We start from the raw sequence: 21,180 nt of genomic DNA, 5'->3' as shown, positions 1-21,180 counted from the left end.
TACATTTTTTCCCAAACTTGTGCTCTCTCACTTCTAACAACTCTGTCTCCTTCGAAAAATATTTCCCTTTTTTACCAGTTTCATTTAGCCAGATAGTAGTTAAGGCTATGATTTTATCTGCACTACAGCAACTCCTTTTCTCTGGATTTAGCTTCCAAACTCCTAGCAACCTTCTACATATTCAAAGCATAGCTGAGCATCACATCTCTGACCTTCTTGAGTTTCTCCTGATTCACTTCACGTAGCCAGTCTCCATTGGATCCTAATTCCAAAATGTATTATTTTCAAAACTCTTTGCTTGGCTTATCAAGACATTTATAATTCAGGCCTACTTAGTCTGCAAAATAAATTTATTCACTACACGCATGTTATGGCTGTCAGATCAGCCCCCCTTCAGCTCCAGGTTCCTCGCGTTTGCTACCAAAGAATGGGAGGTTGGGCTTTCTCACATCTGGCCATGAGACATTGGAATTCTTTTTTACTGAACCATCAGCGATTCCCTGACAATCTGGCTTTAATAGTGTTATTAAAACGTGATTGTATGCTCTTTAACATTTGAGTTGCACCCAGTCTGTCTCTCTCAGTTATACCCAGGGCCAAGAAACCCTCAATTGTGATTTCCATACTTTACTCAATTTTAGTCTAAAGTAGAATATAATAGGTGGGTGCAAGGTTATTCAATTTTAACCTTTTTTTGGTTCGCAAATCTGTTTGAAACATGAAAATATCCTTATTGAAAACAGGGGGAAGAAACGGACGCTGTAAGAAACCCATCTGCCCTATCAGTGGATGTTGCTCAGTTGACAAAGGAAAAGAAGGCTGGATGGGAGAGGCAGAGGCCAGGTGCCTAAAGGGCTATTCCAACAGTCCACTTATGGAGCCTTGGATTGAAGTATGAAGAGAAGGAACATTTTATATAAAACTAGAAAAAGACAATGGAAACAACGAAGAGGAAAAAACAAAGTGATAAACGTTGCACTGACCAAGAAAATATCTATTGTGACATAACACATTAGGGATGACTACAAAACGATGATTTTGTTTACACAATGCTGAAAATGTTCCTTCCATTCACACATGCCATATGAACGTATTTAGCAACCGATGTTCTAGTGTCAGGCCCTGAGGCCCATCAGAGAAGGAAGGATGGAAATGGCTAACTTACCGCTGATTGCTCGGCCATTTTGTGCTGGGTGTTGCGGATCGCCTTCTTAGCCTCCTGAAGCTCTTTGCCCATGGCCACCCTGCAAAAAAACAAACACCAGGGAATTTACTCAAAAGAGATTGCAAAGCCTACTGGAAACAAAGGCACAAACGCAGGAATCTCTTTTGCAGATTGAGTAGAAAAACAGGCATCTCATCCAGTCTAGGGTGCAGTGGAGCGAGAGAAGGGCCCCCTGTCAGTCCCTACTGGGAGCTAGGAAGAGGAAGCAAAGCCTTGTATGTTCTTTCTCATTTCTAATAATGGATGGAATATAGACCAATGATTTTGAACCTTCATGTGACCATCATTCTCTTCACTGGACTCTTTCACATACAGGCCTTTAGGATCACAGGGGTGTTTTCTCTAGTCTTTCTGGTGACAGTATGTTACAGTCACCAATAATATCCATATGTCATTGTTATCATTACATGAATATATGACAATGTATTTATGCTTTTGCAGCCTTGAAGAAGTCTCTGTGACGAAACACGTGTCGGCTCCCCGTCTGTATTTGGACACTATGAATTGATATAAAGAATGTGCAACACTGTGGAAAGAATAAATCACACAGAACTCAACCACAACCTCGCTTCACTGCTTTATTGAACATATTTACATGACTGTGGGCTTCTCGCAGTGCTTCGGTATTGTCTTTGAATGGAACAAAAATACACCTCAAATGAATGCGCTATATCCCTCACTCCCCTACTCCCATTACATCTAGGCATTGCAATCTTAGACAAGTTAATAGCACTGTTCTGGTTTGTGGCACACAAAAGCAAATTGCTTCACCCTGAGGACACTGCCTCAATTTCAATACTGTTACAACTAAGCACCATCCTTTGCGTAGCAGGTTACATACCCACTAACAGGCTTAGGCACCTTGTCGGAAAATGACAAAACCAAAGCCACAATACAATGCAAATGGATGAATTTTTAAATGTTTGTGGAGGATGCTGTGTGCGAACAGACGATACTCTCCGGATCTGCTGTGTGTGGATACACACAGGCCTTTCCCTCAATCTCTTATCGAAGTAAGATAGGATCAGACCCTCCCTTAGTCTGTATGCTGGGTGAGGGATAAACAAAGGACATCCATTGGATACACGCAGACCCATGCCTCAGTCAGTACTGGGTGATGCTACAGAGACGCCACTCGCTGAGGATTATGGCAGGTGGTGGATACTCATACACCTGTAAAGACCAAGTTGGATGAAGAATAAACAAAAGCTTTTACCCGAGGCTAGCTCAGTGGTGAATACATGCATCCACTTCTGCTGCACAGGACCTCACTATAACAACCATCTAAGTAATCTACTCTCTTGTAGGTTATTTAGGACCAGTATTAGTCAGATCTGTGCTGGGAGCACTCCTCGGAGAAGCCAGGCACTCCTGCCTTTGCAGAAGTCACAGCACCCAGGGAAATAAAGTGGTTTACAGTGGAGTGGACACACAGAATTTTTTTCTCGCTCTCTTATCGGAGTAAGATATGATCAGGCCCTCCCTTTGTTTGTATGCTGTTTGAGGGATAAACACAGGCCATTCATCGCATACTCGTAGGCCTCAGTGAATGCACATTGCAGCTGCCCAGTCTTAACTTCAGCAATAACCCTCTTCGGCTTGTGAGCCCCGCAGATGAAGGAATCAATGTGAAAAGCTACTATGTTGAGGTCCGAGTGAATACACAGTCAGAGGGGAGTCTGTCTCATTCTCCTACTTTCCGATGAATCTCACAGGCCTAGTATTCCTACAAAAGGGACCACAGGTTTTCAATCAACTGGCAGGCTTTGATTCGTTCTGATATGTGCACTCATGTAAACATGCATGCCTATACCCGCACACACATACACACACATATATAGATTTCCTTTCTCCCTCTTTCTCCCATACTCAGCCAGGCTCACTAGCCTCTCTCAGCCCTTACTTTATGCTTGTCTGGCCTCATCTTTACTCCTACTGTCCACACACTGCTCCTTCCTTCGTCAAGCAAACCAAAAGCCTAGGGTTGACAGTGTAACAAGCCCTACTACCGCTCCAGAAATTGTGGTACAAGCATTACATAACAGCTCTTTCTATTTACAAGGCTCCACACTTATTTACTTTCCCATCATCATTAGTTTCTTCTCTCACTCTGAAGGCTTAGAAGAGGCCTCAGGGATGCATTACTGGATTTATATCCAACAGCACTTGGACATCCATTACCTTTCTCCACCTCGCCTGTACTCAATGGTAGACACACAGCCTGCAACACAGTCAGATTGGTTTTTCAGGTGACATATTCCGCACTGATGTTAACAAAGACTTACACACGCTCTTCCACCTTTTGCTGCTGTGTTTCATGTGTCTTCTTCATACGTTCAATCTCTTCCATGATCTCACTTTGGTTCCCAAGCAACTGCAAGATACAATTATAGCACTGGTTGGCAACAGCAAATATATCAGAATCTAAAAAAAAAATACCATTTTCCCTTTCTGGTGCATCTACCTCAGAAACAATACAACATACACTATAGGTATACCAAGCTTTGCTATACCTCTGATACAGCTTCCTAATATGGTACATCTAGTGCTGCTCTTGTAAGCTGGAACTTTCAGTGGGATAAGGTGAACACTGGGCTTCAGGTCAGGGGAGTTTTGTAAATGTTATTTTGCCAGGAAGCAACTTGATAAACAATGAGAGGTATATAAAAATCAACTCCAGAACGAGGCTGGTCTGTATCAACATAAGCATACACAAACATGAACCAAACTTGAAAACACAAATCAAGGAGGTGGGGCAACAAAAAGTTGAAAAGAACTGATGCACTTCCATTTTCAGTACAAAGCATGATCTAACTTTGTCCAAATTCACGAATGACTTCATTCCCATCACTGTGGCTTTGCAAAAACCTACCACCCATGGAGACATAAACCATAAGAGCGTGAACATCAGCCCTGGAAGGAAAAGATGATACTGCAGTAAAAGGGAAGTCACCTTACATTTCCCAAACCTTTCACTTCGTTAGGCAACAAAAGAAACTTTGCTAACTAAGATTTAAGATGCTTTGGGACATTTTAGGGGTGTCACGCACGTTGCACAGGGTATATCCGACCACTCCCTGATGGGTCCCGTGGGCGACCACATATTACCCTCAAGAATTGACCAATGGTACTCTAAAAATGCACAGTTCAAGGACAACATAAGACCTATAGTAGATACATTTTTTGCAGATAACTTGGGGTCTATAGAATCAAAGATATCACTTTGAGAGGCGTTTAAAGCAGTAATGCGGAGTCACACACAGGCCCAAATTGGAGCGCAGAAAAAATAACAGGCATTACAATGCCTCTCCATTTAACAAACCATACAGGAATTAGAAGACCAAATAGGAAAGGGAGCAAGAGTCCATACAGGGGTGGGACACCGTATAAAGCTACGCCAGAGAGAACTGCAGGAGCAACTGGAAAATAGTGCGCGGGCACAGGCGCTGGTCACCCAGCACAGGTTATATGAAGTGGGAGATAAAACCAGCAAATTACTGGCGTGGTTAGTGAAAAAAGAGTAAACAAATAAATGGGTCTCTTAGGTAACAGACAAAGAGGGCATGCAACTTGAAACAGGGTCACGGATAGCCAAAGCATTCGCAACTTACTACGAAACAGTATACTCGTCCTCAACAGAGAACTCCGAAACAGACTGTGGGGACTTCCTGCAAGACATAGACCTGCCACAACTCTCCACAGAGGAGAGAAGCCGATTAGATAAGGATCTGATGGTGGAGGAGATTAGCTCGGCAACAAGGGCTCTACAGTCTGGGAAAGTGACGGGGCCAAACGGTCTGCCGGTGGAACTATTTAAGTGCATGTTAGACAAAACGACACCACACCTACTAGGTATGTTTAATGAGGCCAAATCAATAGGAGTGTTGCCCCCAGACTAGAGAACAGCAGTGATAGTGGTAATTTCAAAGGAAGGGAAGCCACCACGGGACTGTGGGTCCTATAGACCAATCTCTCGCCTCAAATATCAAGTGGAGGTGTTGGCAAAAGCCTTATCGATTCGCCTCTGCACTGCAATCTCCCCCCTCATTCACCCAGATCAATCCGGCTTTATGCCACACAGAGGGACCAGGTTGAATGTACGCAGGCTATTTGGGATCCTGCAAGAGACAGGGTTGACAGCACAGAGCCAGCAGCCCTGCCATCATTGGATGACAGGATGGCTTTCAATAGTGTGGAATGGCCCTATCTATTATTATTTGCTTTAGCTCTGGAACCCCTAGCGGCGTGGGTACAACAGGACCCTCTGGTATGAGGTCTCCCATTTGGGGGGAGAATGGGACGAGCGCATTTCATTATACACAGACGACATTTTGCTTTACGTATGGAAGCTGAGGCAATCTATTGATAGGATATTACAAATTTTTCGTATTTTTGGTGAACATTCTGGGCATCGAATAAATTGAGCGCTAGACGTTTGGGTAGGTCTCCGGACCCGGGCTGCTCCTGCTAGAGTCATTATTCCTCACTAAGCAGCCCCGCGGGAACAGACTGCGGGGCCCACTAGGGATTCTCGTGGGGTTACCCTGATAGAGCAGGACCTTCTGGCCTGCCTCCCCACTGACCCAGAGAGGTTGTATTGTTTATCCTTATTTATTTATCTTTTCCATTCACCGTGTAGTACCGAGCACTTTTAGGTCCTGAAGAATTGCCAGTTAGGCAAAAAACATGTCGACCACTGTAGAGAGTTGAGGTAGCCCACTGTGCCCCTTACAGTCCCTATCTCCCCTCCCACCCTTTTAACCTAGGGAGCCAGCCACGCGAATAAAGGTTTTTGTGGACTGACGCACCTAATTTTAAACCACCCCACCTTCACGACTACACCTTCATCAGACCCCTCACATGCACTCAACCATTGGCTGGAACAAAAGATCTCCAAAAAAGAGCGCCTCTTCGGCGCCCGTCGGACATTGCAGCGCCAGTCTGACGAGGAGCAGGAGACCAATGATGAAGCATGACATCTAACTAACTGGATGTGTGAGGTCTTCTAGTTCCAATAAGGGAACGTCTGTCCCGTCTTTGCTCTCCTCCCTTAGACACACCTATTGTTATTATTCCCCGGGGAACTTTGTACTTTTGTGATATATCATCGAATAAATTGAGACAAATCCTTTTTGTTTCTACTGGTTGGTGACCCCCCAAAATTAACATCTAGGTGTAGCATCCCCTAGAAACGAAGGGATTCAAATACCTGAGGATATATGTCTCTAGAAACCCACAGGAGATCATTGAACGGAATTTGTCGATGCAATTAGAGAAATTTTTAACCGAGGCCCGGCATTGGAGGTTGCTTCCACTCACTTTGATGGGCCGCACTGCCATGTTCAAAATGATGACACTGCACTACATGTTATATGTTCTGCAGAACACACCCTATCAAGTCCCACTGCTTTTCTTTTCAGAAATTAGAAGCCGAATTGCGCACCCTGATCTGGGGAGAAGGGTAAGTTACAGAGAGGGTATATGAGGGGGGACTTTGCGATTCCCGATGTAAAAATTATACTATTGCGCCTCCCAGCTTGTCACTGTGAATGGGTGGGTGTTTGGGGACATAGGGAAATCAGCATACAGGGCTGACAGGGCCAGGATGGGGGCCATAGGCCATCTACCATTGCTTTACAATAAGAATGCAGAGAAATGCCTTCCATCACATACATAATCAGTAGTAGGTGCATGGAGGGCAGCCACTAAATACCTTGGTTGGGGCGACAGGTTAACGGCAGTGACCCCACTCTGGGACAGTGATAAACTCAAAGTGGGAGGGCTGCTTAGCTCGAATAAATGGAAGCATATAGGATTGGAGTCCCTAGGTGATGTCTGGAGAGGGCAGGCGTTTGCCGCGTTCGAAACCTTACAAAGAGAATACGAAATGGGGAAGGAGGAATGGTTGAGATATATGCAGCTTGGACACGAACTACGTAACTACATTCGGGAGAGGGAGGAACTGGCAGCAGCGTCGCCCCTGGAAGACTGGCTACTAACGGAACCCCTTGAGAAAAAGGGAATATTGTTAATATATAGGAAACTAGTAAACAATGCACCTGACCCCATGGGTTCCCTGAGATTAGCGCGGGAAAACGATATAGCCCACATTGAAGAGGATGAATGGGTAGATGCCATGCAGGGCCCCGCAGAGGTAGCAATACGGGCTCGATTCTGTCTAATACAGCAAAAAATATTTAATTGTATATATTACCCCTGAACACTACTACATTGATTAGGTCAGATGCACACCACATTGTGTCAACGAGGTTCCGGACAGGAGAGTACCTGTTATCACCTGTTCCGGGTAGATTATTGGAAGGCAATAGGGAGGATTATGGCAAATGCGGCAGAAGTAGATTCCTGATAGAGCAGAAATGGCTCCTACTGATGATTCTGGGAAGCAATGATTGGCCTAAACACATACAGTTATGGCTGACTCTGGCCGCAGTAGTGGCTGAACGCAACATTGCACGATGCTGGGGAGCCCCAACCTTGCCTAAAGTAGCAGACTGGGAAAATGACCTAGATTGGTGTATGACAAGCAGAAAACACAATCTACTTGAGTAGAGGCTGCCGGAAGAAATAGGAAAAGATCTGAGGTTTACTGGCAGGGTTATAGAGGGCTTTGAGAGGGGGGGGCGGAACTGTTGCCTCTATATGTGGATTACTTATGCATTATTGACACCTCTGAAAAGTCAATTAATGTAACCAGGAAATGCGTCCAATTACATTCCGTAACACTATTATTTGAACACACTGAAATAAAAAGAACTTAAAAAAAAGATTTAAGATGCTGTAGAATTGACAAATACTGGAAATGTGGCTCACAAACACCCAATGCAAGAAAGCTCCTCGTGTCCCCCAGGACCTCCATTAGCATTTAAACCAAGAAGGATGAAGCGGAGCACCGGTTAGTGTTACAAATCACCCTCAAGAAAATACAGGCTGTGACAGGATGTGGGGATCAGATGACTTCTTGCAGCTGTTGACCAGCAGAAACCTCTATATGTGACCATTCATTTGTGTATTGTAAGAAGGACCCATGAGTGACAAGGGGGTAAATGGAAGGGGGGAAAGAAAATAGGAATTTCAAAACTTTAGGTGGAAATTTTAGAGTGGGTTTGACTGACTGTTAAGACATTTTACACTACAACATCATTAGATTGTCTCTTTTTGCTTGTAAATAAGTCACAGTACAGTACAGATCGATTAGGTGATGTTGGACGGACCTCGCCAACTCCAGGAGCTCCTACTTTCACCCGACTGTTTGGAATTGGATTGCCTAGAGGGGCTGTGGTCCACCTGTGGCCTTCGCCTGCCCTGACTCTTTTGAAGCTCGGTGCCTCCTCACTTCCGCCCGCCACTCCTGCCTTGGGTCAGTGATCAGCCCTGTATCTGGCTACTCGTGCTGCTGTGGATCGCGGTAAGCAGGCATGACTCTACCTAACAGGGACTCTGACACTGTGCTGACAATGAGGAAGGATAAAACCGCAAAACCGGCCCCCTCACAGCCATGTACTGGCCAGTTCACTACTACTGCTGGAGCAACTAGGGGGGGCCTAGATAAAGAAGCTTCTTCAGGAGACCTTGACAAGATACTGCAGGCCATACATACCTTGTAGACAGTGGTCGAGACGAAGATTGGGGAGGTGCATGAGGATGTGGCACTCCTCCATAAGGATCTGTGCAATGCCTCCAGGTATATCCCAGAAGCAGAGGGCCGCCTCTCCATGGTCGAAGACGAGGTCGCCAACCTCAAGGCTAAAGTTGCTCACCTCTCAACATGCACAAAATGAGATTTACCACTGGGCCGAGGATGCAGAAAAATCGCTCCAAACACAATAACCTACGTTTTGGGGGTTTTACAGAGGAAATGGAGTGCACGTACCCCACAATTGACACCGATCCACAAGGAGATTAGACTCCTCTCTCTTGAAGCAGCAAGTCCCTCCTGGCACATTGATTCCAGAGTTTAGTCCGATTGAGGCGAAGATCATGATGGGAGCGCTGGGTAGAGGAGGGGGTGTCCGAAATTTACAGCACAGTGATCATTAATGCCCCAGACATATTGACTGCTCTTAGGAGCCGCTGGGAGGGTTGGCTAAGACCTATGGAGGACGGGGACTGGCGGGATGCACTGATGTCCCCCAAAGTTCTGACCATGTCATCAAGGCTTCGACTAGTGCAAACATGCTAGTTACATTGTGCATGGATAACCCTCGACTAGTTGTTCAAGGCAGGACTTCTGGCCAGCCCCGCAAGCTTCTGCCGCTTACAAGTCCCAGCAGACTTTTTTCACATGATACGGTGCTGTACCATCTTAACATGATACTGGGAAAGGGTGGTCGCTGAACTTTCTGACATCTTAAATACGGAGATAGAAATGTCTCCATTACTTATCCTCCTGGGAGTGATCAAAGATGTTGGGGGTTCTTGTGTAGATCAGGCCCTCCTGGGGACAGCCCAGCTGGTTGCTAAGCATGACATCGCAGCCCACTGGAAGGCCTCCAAGCCCCCAATGTTTTCTCAATGGAGGCGGGGTAGACTGGGGCGCCCAGCAGAAGAAGCCTGTATACGAAGCGCGGGGATGTAAAAAAATATGGGGCAAATAGTTTGGGGCCATGGGCATTGGCCCGCTGTAACACTTTGGATGGGGTAATGATATTGTTTCGATTGTATGAGGCGTCGACTGCTCTTATGTACACACCTGTGATGTATTCGGCCACCGATTGTGGCTTGTGATAGTTTTCAATGTGACCTATTGCACCACTAATAGAACAATAAAAGTATTTTTTTAAGTCACAGTGGCATAATTTATACGGATAGCCTTTTACGTGTCTAGGTGTTTTGCTAAAATGTTACCACTGTACTTCTATGTGGACATTATCTCCTAATTTACACCCTAATGGAACTGAATTACAGTGTTCTTTGTTTTTATATTTTGTACCCCGTTCCACTGCTTGCTTAAATATGTGCCCCAGCAATTACGTTTAAACCAGTGTTTAAAGACTATAAATTCATTTAATTTAATTAGAAAACACTTACGTTTTTCTCAAGTTTTCGCCGCTCATGTTCTGAAGCCACAACTTCCTCTGGCTAAATAAGTGAAAAAAAACAGAAAATTAATGACAATTCTGTAGATTCTGCTGTAAAAGGAAATGACTGCCCCCAACCCTGTATAAAACGATCATTAAACCTCTGTTTCAGGGGAAGTAATTATACCTCAATACAATATGTCCCAGGCTCAGTTTGCCACTGAGGTGGATTGCTCCGGCATAATGACAAGTTGACTGGATAGGGAACAAGCCCGGACTGGCCGTTGCGGGCACCGGGCAATCCCCCGGTGCACCGCAAGGGTGGGGGCCGGTTTTGGGCCCTGGGGGCCGTTTTTCCTGTATATTATCTCCTCAGCATGGCATGCTGTGCATTATTCTCCACATCTTGGTGCAAATGTTTGTTTTTTTAGAGCTTGCTGGCGAGGTGTAGCCCTGATTAATACCTTGTGAGCTTGCTCTGAGGTCGGGGAAGTATTTAATTCTGATGTGCTTTAATGTGAGGAATATCCAGTACATTATTCCCGGTGTCTTGCTGTGAGGTGTATCCTTTTATATGATTATACGCTTGCTGTGAGGTGTACTTTTTTATATCATCCTGTGCTGTTAGGGAGTGTACCCCTTTATTTAATTCTGTGCCATGTTGTGAAGTGTATCCTTTAATATTATCCCGTGCCTTGCTGTGAGGTGTACCCTTTGGTATTACACTATGCCGTGCTGAGAGATCTACTCTTTTATATTACCCGTTGCCTAGCTGGGACTTGTACACTTTTATATTATCCTGTGCCTTGCTGTAAGGTGTACCCTTCTATATTATCCTGTGAGATGCTAATTTCTTTATTGGGCAAAATAGATTATTTTCCTACTGCAGGAGCTTTATGACATCAGAATGCTCCTGTGATAGGAAAATGATGTCACTGTTCACAATAACGTATTACCAACAATCTAATATTATTAATTGACGTCTCTTCAAAGTCCGTCACTTTACCATATAGAGGAGGTGAATCCATGTATACTTCACCTCCAAGCCTCGCCTCGATCTAGTGCGTATAAATAATCCCAATGTGTTTTCTGTGTGAGTTGAATATGAGCTACATCTCAGTGTTTCACCGCTGTAACTTGAGAGGAAGCAACTACATGACTCGTTTCCGAGTTGACTTTGGGGGCATACTTGGTTATTGTCTTGCTAAATTGTCTGTGTAGTAAATACCTCAGCATGGACTCTCTGAATTGGATATAGGGTAAATCGCTATGGATTGTTCCTCTAAGTTGTTTTTAGGATTATACATATATAGCCCCATGGATTTGGCTGTATTGTACATACCTATGCACTGTCACTATTTGTTGGTCTCTGGAGGCTCCCTATACATTGTTCCCTTAACCTGGATGGACCTAGAAGTCCAGCTTCTCACCTTGATTTTACGAGCAGAAAGTCGGTTGACCATGGCACGCACTCTCTCAAGCTCAGCGGTTGCCTCGTTTACGAGGGCTCGCGACTGCAGATAGGTGTCCGGTGGTGGCGGTGGAGGGTTGTCTCGTGCACCAGCTATGTTCAGTAGCTCCATGCTCAGTTCGTCATTCTTTGACACCTAGTGGAAGAGAAATAGCTCAAAATCAGAGGACAACATCATTGCAAGTACCAATTCACAGCTACAGATTCGATGCACCATCAGATTTAATTCACAACATGTGAAAACCATATTGCTATCTAGTTCAACTTACACAAGTTTCCTCCCTAATTTAGTTTTCTTTGTTTTCAATGTACGCTGTCCTCCCCAAAAACATAATTTTGACAAAGTTGGAGAGAGGTTACAAAGTTTCCCTTTCAAGGCCAAATCTTTCTTACTTGGTTACTTTCCCATCTTGGATGGTGTGTTCGGAGGCTGACTGACCAATAGGCACGTTGAATATTAGTCATTCAGTTGGAACTACTGATTTCGGAAGAGTTGAACTGAGACAGTCCAATATTGTGTTTTTACTGACTGTATGTGCGACTAATGAGCCACAAACTGACTAAGAGGGGCATTTGGCTTTAATAGCCATGACCCACATCCCTGCAGTACAATTCCAATTGTGTAAATTGGAACAAGCTGCTGTCATATTGGAGTTCCACATCTACTGAAAAGTTATGAAAACAATTACAGTTGATGACCAATTAATTTAGTTATTTGTCACTAATTGTTGCATTTTGGTATAACTACTTAACAAATACATTTCATCATGTTTGTTGACTTGACATATATAGCTCAAAAGACATGCGCTGCAACTGGATCCAGTGAAAACTAACCCTGGGCGTAGTTCGCGGAGCCGCACTCCGCGGAGCTACGCGAAGACGCAGTTGCACTCCGCGACCTTCGCGTAGCTCCGCGGACATGCGTAGTAGCTTGCTAGACCCGTTCGCGCGCCGTTTTTCATCTTCGGGAGCGCGGTGCGCGTGTTCGGGGCGCTGCCTGCATGCTCGAGATAGCTAGCGCGCTAAGTTACTCAAGAGGTTTGTCCCGCCCGCTTGCGTTCCCTTATTTCCAAAGTGCGTGATCGCGTCAAATATCGCGCGAACTTACCCCCGGCGCACGCGATAATGTTATTCAGCGCGCGAGAACTACGCTACGCACCGAATCGCGGAGTAATCGACAGCTTCGCGTTCTCCGTAGAACGCGGAGTTGCCAAAACTCCGCAAGCTCCGCGAACGGAGCGTAGTTCTTCGCCCAGGGTTAGTGAAAACTGTTTCAAACTGGCCGCGTGGAATTTCTAATGTGGCTGACTGGTTAAATCCCACTACTGATTGTGGGTAAGACTAAATACCCATTGCTTGACTATGAACTTAGCTAAAAGGCCTCTAATGTACTGAGCTGCATTACAGCCTCAACAGCAAACTGCGGGTGGAACTTAAGTTTTGATGACTGAAAGTGGAAAAAGCTCGACTCCCGGAATAAATACAGAAAACCTGACTGTGGGCGGGGGAGTGAGGGTATGCTGGCATCAATAACTATGAGTAGGAGCTGATGCAATCAATTACCAGTTGTGGGTGGAGCTGCGGTACAAGTTTTTCATTGTGGATGGGTCCCAGTAGCAATTATTAACTATGCATAGGGCTAAAATTCCAATAAATATTGTGGGCATGGTGAATATAACGAATACCTTTTCAGTTGGTTTAAAAGACTATAGCTCAATGAGTAAAAATAAAAATCCCAAAATTGACTGACAGTGAGACTAAACCACCATGAACTGACTCCTCATGGATGTAAAGACCAAATAACTGACTTGGGTAGGTCTAAAGCGGTAATATCTGAGAATGGGTGGGTTCGGCAACAACGAAAGGTTGGTACTTCGGCTGTTTGGGCTACAGTTTATTTTTTCTATCGTTAGCAAGAGGATTATTTTTCTAACAGCACGCCAATGACTGGCTACACACTCCTGTGTGCCTTGAATGTGTTGTAGAGGTAAGAAGTTTTCAGAGCTCGTACCTCCGTACACACAACACCTACAGTAAGCACTTCCAGTAAGCCTCACCAATCATTGTGGCAGCCAGAAATCAATCAAAACATTAAGGGAGATGTAGGTATCCAAATACCGGTCGGTAACGGCCGAAAATACAGATTTTCGGCCATTACCAACCAGTGTTTGGATACTGAGATGTAGGGGCATAAGAAAATACTGATTCGGTAATTACCGAATCTTACCGATTCGGTAAAAAATACAGAAAAATTACCTACATCAGAATTACCGATTCTAAAATACCGAATCGGTAAAATTCGGTATTTTAGAATCGGTAAAAATGATTTACCTACATCTAGCCCTAAATACTTCGCAGAGTCTCCAGAAGAGCAAAAAAACGTTAAAGAAAGGGTATTTGGTGCAAGCAGCAGAAGCTAAAAGGATCCAGAAGGAAGTCCCTGACATTAAAAGACATATGCTGGATAAATTCCTTTATCTAAAGTCTGATATCGCTTCATGAAAAGTCGAAATGATCAGCAAGAATAGCAAGAGGAACAACCATTCACAAAAGAACAGAGCTGACGACCAGGAAATCAGCACTAAAGAAAACACAATACTCATGCTGAGCTTCTACTTCAAGAACATATATCTGGAAGAAGGTCAGGCTATTTTCCCCAACAGTGCAGATATGTCTCAGAGCACGACATCAGGATTCAGATTTAAAATGGTGACCCAAAAGGCATATGTTGAAGACCTTTTTTTATCACCTCCTTAAAGAACCTGACACAATGCAGCAATGTTGGAAAGTACCTTCATCACCAGGTACCAGGGCTGATAATAAAAAGAAGACACATGCAAGAGATAACTGAAAAGCGACAGGGAGAGAAGTCTTGTATTGCTGAGACTTCCTACCAAGTGTAGGAGAGTAGGATCTGCTTACTATGGTTACCCCCACTTTTTGCTGTGTTTCACTGCTAACCAGGACCCCACGCTAGCTGCTTCCTCTCTAAATTGATTGCATGTACATTAGGTACACTCCAGATTGGTTACTGGGTTACCCTTGTGAGTCCCTAGTATATGGTACCTTAGGTACCAAGAGCATAGGTACCCCAGAGGCCTACCAGGGGCTGAAGCATGAATTATGCCACCACTGGGAAGCCTTCCAAAATGGCACCACAGGCCTGCTACTGCAGCCTGGGTAGGGTGGTACTTGTACTCCTTACTTAGATATAGTATACCTATATCTACCTATATATACAGACACATATGAACCTATAAGTCACTCCTATGGCAGGCCTTGACAATCCTGAAAGCAGAGTGCTTGGTTTTGTGTGAGAGGGTGCCCAAGCATGAGCTGAGCCCCTCTGCAGCTTTCGGAAACCCTTCCTTATAGCTGTTCTGTGATACAGCCATACCATATACTGTTAAGTGCATTATAACCTCGCGGTTAATGCCAACTTTGGAATGGCTGCATCAAAACATGTCGAGTTTGGTTTCAAACACTTTGGAATACTACCCCTCCCCCCCCCGCCAGTTCTGGCGGCGGGGTAGCATTCCACCTTTCTAGAGGGAGAAGACATGTACACACTGGTCTGACCGGTAATAGTTAGATAGAGCCCCAGCATCACAAAATAGATGCTGCTGCCACAGACAGGAGTCTGACCTCCTGCTGCTGGACGAAACTCCGGCAGGGGAGGACTGGAAATTAGGTTTCCGGTCCAGGGAAGTGTAACCACCTCCCCAGACAGGCTTTAGTGTATTGGAGCAGGGTGGGTGCATCTAGAGAATGCTTTTCAGACAGTGCCTGGGGCACACAAGGTGTCCCTGTGCATACCCCAGGTCAAACTGGTTGCTGGGGCACTCAGCACCAGCTCTGATGCAAAATTGGACAAAGGGGAAGGGGTGTAACCGCCCCCTCCCCAGGTCCTCCCATAGGTGGGACCTTCGAGTTAGTCCAACCCCTAAACTTAGTATAAGTATAGGAACCCAGTCCCTAGGACTTCAGATTAGCCTGGATGGACCTCTGCAATGTATATCCTGGAACTTCGACATTCTATTTCGACTAGAAGACAGGCACCAAAGAAGCATCTTGCCGGTCTGCATTTTCGAGGCTCCCACTGGATCCCGAAGAATCTGCGACTCAGCACACGGCCTTCCAGAAATCTCCGAGGCCGACACGAGTTCTCAGCAGAGCTGAGACCTGTAGCCATCACGAGAGATGTGGGACCGGAACTCCTGGACATCCAGTACATTTGCTAGTGCATCAACTTCCCGAGCTTTCCCGAAGTTCTGCATTGGGCTACTTGCAGTCTAAGCCCTGAGCACCTTTTGCACCAAAGCTTGGAAGCCTACACTCCACGAGTGTTCCGTGGGCCCGCTTCCTGTATTTCTGCTCGAGGCCCCTTCCCGATCCCTGGTCCGTCGACTGGGGGGTCCCCATGAAGGAAACTCTTTTGTTTCTTGGGCTTCTCTGGTTGCTCCAGATGTGCCCTGACTCCCCTCCAAAGGGTGAGTCCCTCAGACCTTGCTGGTCTGCTCCGAAGCGAATCTTTGCATCTTGCATGGGTTGCTGTTGCCAAGGCTTGTTGGGTCCAATCTGGATACCGACGCTGCAGCACTCTACATCCGACGTGGGACAGCTCGAATCCAGCTCCTGGTCTTCGTGGCTGAAGAGTCAAGCTTCACCTGCATCACAGGAAATAACTCGACATCGGCTGGCGTCTTATTGTCGCCTTCCTGGTCACTGGCTAGTGACCCAGACTCTGTCCCCTCTGGTTTCAGGTTCTTCAGATCTCCGATTCACCCTTGTATCCATCCAGGCACTTTTCATCTGGTCGCCTGCAGCACTTTGTTTGCTGCTCTCCATAGGAAACGACGACGAAACCCGACACGAAAAGACACCTATGCACCCGGCTTCCCTGGATAAGGTAACAGGAGTACTTCGGTGCTCCTGTGGGTCTTGACTCCCGAACTGTCCAGTACTGAAGGGGTTTGTTCCTAGTCCACTCCTAAGTGTCCTTATTCTTTAAAAATCTAACCATAAGTTTCTCCATAGATGTCAAAGGTTATTCGCGGCTGTGTTTAGACACTGCAACGCGTCCCCCGTGAGTCTCCTGCGTCCCTACCTTGGGTGGTTCCTGGTTGCCCCAGCGGTTCTACAGGCCCTAGGCCTTGTCTCTATGTTCACAGCGGTACTTATACCACTTTCTTAGTATATGGTTTGTGAGGCCTCTAGGGAAAACCGTATACTGTTCCAATTTACTGTGTGCTATTTAAGTTTAACTTGTGTGCTTTTACCTCTAGCCTCATAAAGAGACTAGAGGGTGTGTTTGGAATAAATACATATACATTTTATATATACCTGGTGTGGTTCTCTTTTCATTTGGTCATTCACGAGATTATAGACTGGTAAAACAAGCTGCTTTACATTCCTTAAAGACTTAGCCTGAAGGCTGCTCTCCACAGCTACCACTAGGATAGCTTTCTATAAAGGTTGTCTTTAAACCTACCAACAATAAGAGTCGTTAGGACTGGTGCAAGGTGCCCACTAGAATAGTGTACACCATATGCCAGGCCAACTTCTCACACCAAGCTCATATTTAGATATAAAGGGTGGCCAGTATGACACATGCAGAGGCGTCTAGGGCTATCAGAAGGAGAGAAAGAGCTGTCAAGGTAGAGTGAACTACATACCAAGAGACATCTTCATGGGCAGATGTAGAGAAAAAAGGAAAGCAATTCTTCTGCGCCCAGGGGTTTTGAGGAAGGGAATACAGATATGAAAATTAGCACAGCTGTAAAAGGTCTCTGAAGCATTATGATTTAGTGGGGTTAAATGATCATTGGGTGTGCGGTGTCTCACGGGGAAGCCCACAGGGATGGGGTATGTATTTCATTTCGTGATTTTCAAAGTTTTGTGGTTGGAGAGAGATCAATCATGTACTTGCCTGATTATGATCCATATTTGAACTATGTTTCCCAACATTCTTACAAGACAATTTAGAGTACAGTTGTTTTGTACCCCATCTTATCGAAAATAGATATTCAAGAGGAGAACTTTTTTGGGACTTTCTTCTCAGTTGTATGAAGATGGGTAGGGTGGTGACCCTACAACCAACTTAGTGTTATTGGCACACACCAAATAGGGGAAGAATCAGTTGAGAGGATTTGAGACAGCAGTGCAGAGAGGTAATACCCAGCTAAGTATGCATCTTAAATTACTAATTTTTACTCAGTTTGTGGGGTTCCTGTCACTGCCACTTGGGGGGAGTACTTTGTTATGTACACTTTGATACAAAGTTTATGAAAAAGGAAATATATGTACTGTGCTTTACGGGGGATTAAGGAGATTTTCACGTTTTGTTAACTGCAGATTTGTGGGAGTTCGGGAGACATGGGAGAGGTGGGAATGGGTGGGGGACAATTTGCTTTGTACATGTAGTTAGAAAGATCCAATGTACTAGGAGCTTGTCTCTGAGTGCTACTACTGGTAAAATGGGAATGTGTGGGGCGTCACTGTATGGGGGTTGACAGATGTCTCTGAACTTGTAAAAATGTGGATCCAAAGACGGCACTCAGTAAATACAAATCCATTCTAAAGAGAGCATAGGTGTTAAAAGTTGATTTAGTAATTCTCTCCTTAAAAAGAGAAACATAAAACGTGCTCTAAATTAAGCTTCCCAGTGCAGATCCTTTACTGTTTTATCAAAGAAAAAGTGAGGACAGCAGCGTATTAATGCCAGGAGTAATTCTCACGGTCATGACGGAAACTTTGTGGGGAAACATGTCAATACAGGGTATGGATATCTAACCATTTACTCAATAAAGGACAAAATGAACCCCAAGATTCATTATTTGCTTCAATCTTACCAATGGGCTCAATCTTTTCATTGTCCACTATTGTTATAGGGGAGGCATTTGCTCAATGCTGGATTTATTGGAAGACAGTTGAGTTCCAATCCAAACACAAAAAGCGCCGGCAAATCTCTCAAACACTTACAAAGAAAATGGCAGTGAAGGATTACACACATTTTTTCACGTGTAATATAGGCATTTCAGGCCAGGCTTATCAAATCTAGGTGCCTCAGATGAAGTAGTGGGGAAGGCTTTATATGACTACGTTCCACTTTACTTATAAGTGGAGGTAGGTCATACAACCCAGATTTTAATTGAATAAAAATGATTCCTACTAAGGAACCCTCTCTTGGGATTCAGTGTTAAGACACTGAATAACCAACAAGTAATAGAAGGCATGCCATGTAAAAAACAAACTAGATTCAGTGGCCCAAAAAAATAAAGCATAAATAAAACAAAAATATTAATTGAGAAATCTAAAAGCAACCTATATCCAAAGGAAATCTAGAAAAGCTCCTATCCAGGCACACTGAGCAAACACTTCTGTATACCAAACAATGTCTCTACAGCAATAGGAACACAGAAAACAAATACACTGCACATAAACTACAGGTACAACACATTCTGAATACCTATAATATCCGAAATGGAGGGGTGTATGGGAGAGTGGTGAATTGGCTCTGGCGTGAGCATTTTCGCTCAGTAGAAGGAGTTCTACTACTCGTCCCATTATGCAGCTCAAATTGCAGGCACTGGCAATTCCTTTCACTTGAGGCCGAGGGCTATGAGGGAATGGGTTGGAAAGTATTACATTGTACTTAACACATCTGAATTTGTATTATCTCTCTAAAGACATATATTAGCAAACTGCGTAGGCCCTAAAATTCCACTGAGAATTAATGGCTGATTTTCAGCCCAAATAAATCTATGTAATTGCATGAGCATGGAGCGCCTTTCTTCGCTCATCTTTACACTATCAACAAAACCCGTGGGGCATCCTTTATTTTTCTCTTCAGAGGTGGTCCATCAAATGGGGAACATCGTTTACAATGAAACTTTTACCACGCACTACCATTACAACGCAGGAATTACAACGAAAGTCGTTACAACGACTTTCGCTGGAGGGCGCTGTTGGATAGGGAATAGTTTAATTTTCTATCCAACACCTTCCCTACTATCCACGTGGACTGGAGTTGGAATAGAAAATTAAACTATTCCACTATCCAGCACCCCACAACGCAAGTCGTTGTAACGACTTGCGTTGTAATACCTGCGTTGTAAAGGCATGCGTGGTAAAAGCATGCGTTGAAACGTCATACATCCCCATCAAATACTTTGATGGCTATTAAGGATGTTTGATCAACCTTCAGTAATGTTTGTGTGTCTAAGATCAAATACTCAAAATAGCCTCAAATAATACCCTTACTGTACTACAAATGTATTTCTTTTTAAATAAGCAATAAAGACATTTGAACAAAAAAAAAGAATACCCTTCAAGAGGATATACAAGCTTTGGCAAATAGTTCTCAAATGTGACTGGGCAACTCATAGGCCTCAATTACAACTTTAGTGTAATTCACTATTCTTTTGGAAACGTTTTTTTTCCCATTGAATCGGGAATTACATGTGAACTGGGAATACAGCACTGCGGATGCCTTCCCAACGTACATTTTAACAGCTAAACTAAATATCAGGGTGGAAAAGTGTTGTAATATGGGAAATTATCATGAGAATCAGGTGCATTAATGCTGATTCCCATAGCGATTCCCTATTTCTAGGGGACCCCTCAGGCTGTAAATTACAATACTCCGGTATTCCAGCATCGCAGAATTATTTGCGGTGTGGGAATATCGTACCCATGTTTCTACAACCCTCAGATACAGGGTCACAAACCCAAACACCTAAGTTTGTATGTCAATTGCATACGTTTCTCTTTCTCATCAAAATATTCCAGATCTTGTGCATGGTGTTTTGACTAACGTAGAACAATGGAAATATTAGGAAAGAGAATCGTCAGGCAGAATCACAAACCCTCAAATGAATCGAGACTATTGTATGTTTAGTGTAATTTCTCACCTGGAATTTTATCCAAAATATTGAAAAAAATTGTTTGATTTATGCTTTATTTGAATCACAAAAGACGTACAATTGATGGATGGAATGCAGAACAAATCAAAACAATCACCCCCAGTCAAGAGATCGGAGTTAAATCCATCATTCTTTTGCTCACCATCCCACTCCAGTTTAGACCTATATGCAAATATGCAAATGCATATGTCATATGCAAATAAGTCTTGACCCTGTGGCTCATGAGAACAGTCCAGTCCGAACTGCCAAGCCAGGCCCTCCCTGGACTGGAAACAAGCATCCTAGGACCAGTTTCAGAGTTTCACCCCTCATCAGCCATGATAGCTTGAATCCATTGGCACAGTGAGCCCGGGACAATGTATGACATTGTCCTGCATTCTGTCCATCAATTGTTCTTATAAAAGTATATCCAGACGTGGGTCCCATGTTCTCCCTGCCATTGGAGTAAAGCTATCATGGCTGATGAGGGGTGAAACCCCGAAATCTGTCCTGGGATGCTTGTTTCCAGTCCAGGGAGCACCT

At 44.4% G+C, this 21,180-nt stretch overlaps 1 protein-coding gene across 5 annotated transcripts in view; it reads right to left on the bottom strand.

Moving 5' to 3' along the window:
* CCDC78 (coiled-coil domain containing 78) overlaps positions 1-21,180 on the bottom strand; it is a 434,980-nt gene that overhangs the window by 79,197 nt on the left and 334,603 nt on the right. For all 5 annotated transcript variants that reach the window (XM_078662986.1, XM_078662987.1, XM_078662990.1 and 2 more), the window contains 4 exons: positions 11,694-11,870; positions 10,274-10,324; positions 3,511-3,599; positions 1,166-1,244 (listed from right to left, as the gene is read on the bottom strand). In XM_078662986.1, coding sequence (XP_078519112.1) covers positions 1,166-1,244; positions 3,511-3,599; positions 10,274-10,324; positions 11,694-11,870 — 396 coding nt within the window. The remainder of the gene's footprint in view (positions 1-1,165; positions 1,245-3,510; positions 3,600-10,273; positions 10,325-11,693; positions 11,871-21,180) is intronic.

The sequence above is a fragment of the Lissotriton helveticus genome, chromosome 10 (genome assembly GCF_964261635.1).
Source record: "Lissotriton helveticus chromosome 10, aLisHel1.1, whole genome shotgun sequence".
NCBI lineage: Eukaryota > Metazoa > Chordata > Amphibia > Caudata > Salamandridae > Lissotriton > Lissotriton helveticus.
Note: the sequence above shows the minus strand (reverse complement) of the source record. Positions and strands in the feature narration are given on the sequence as shown.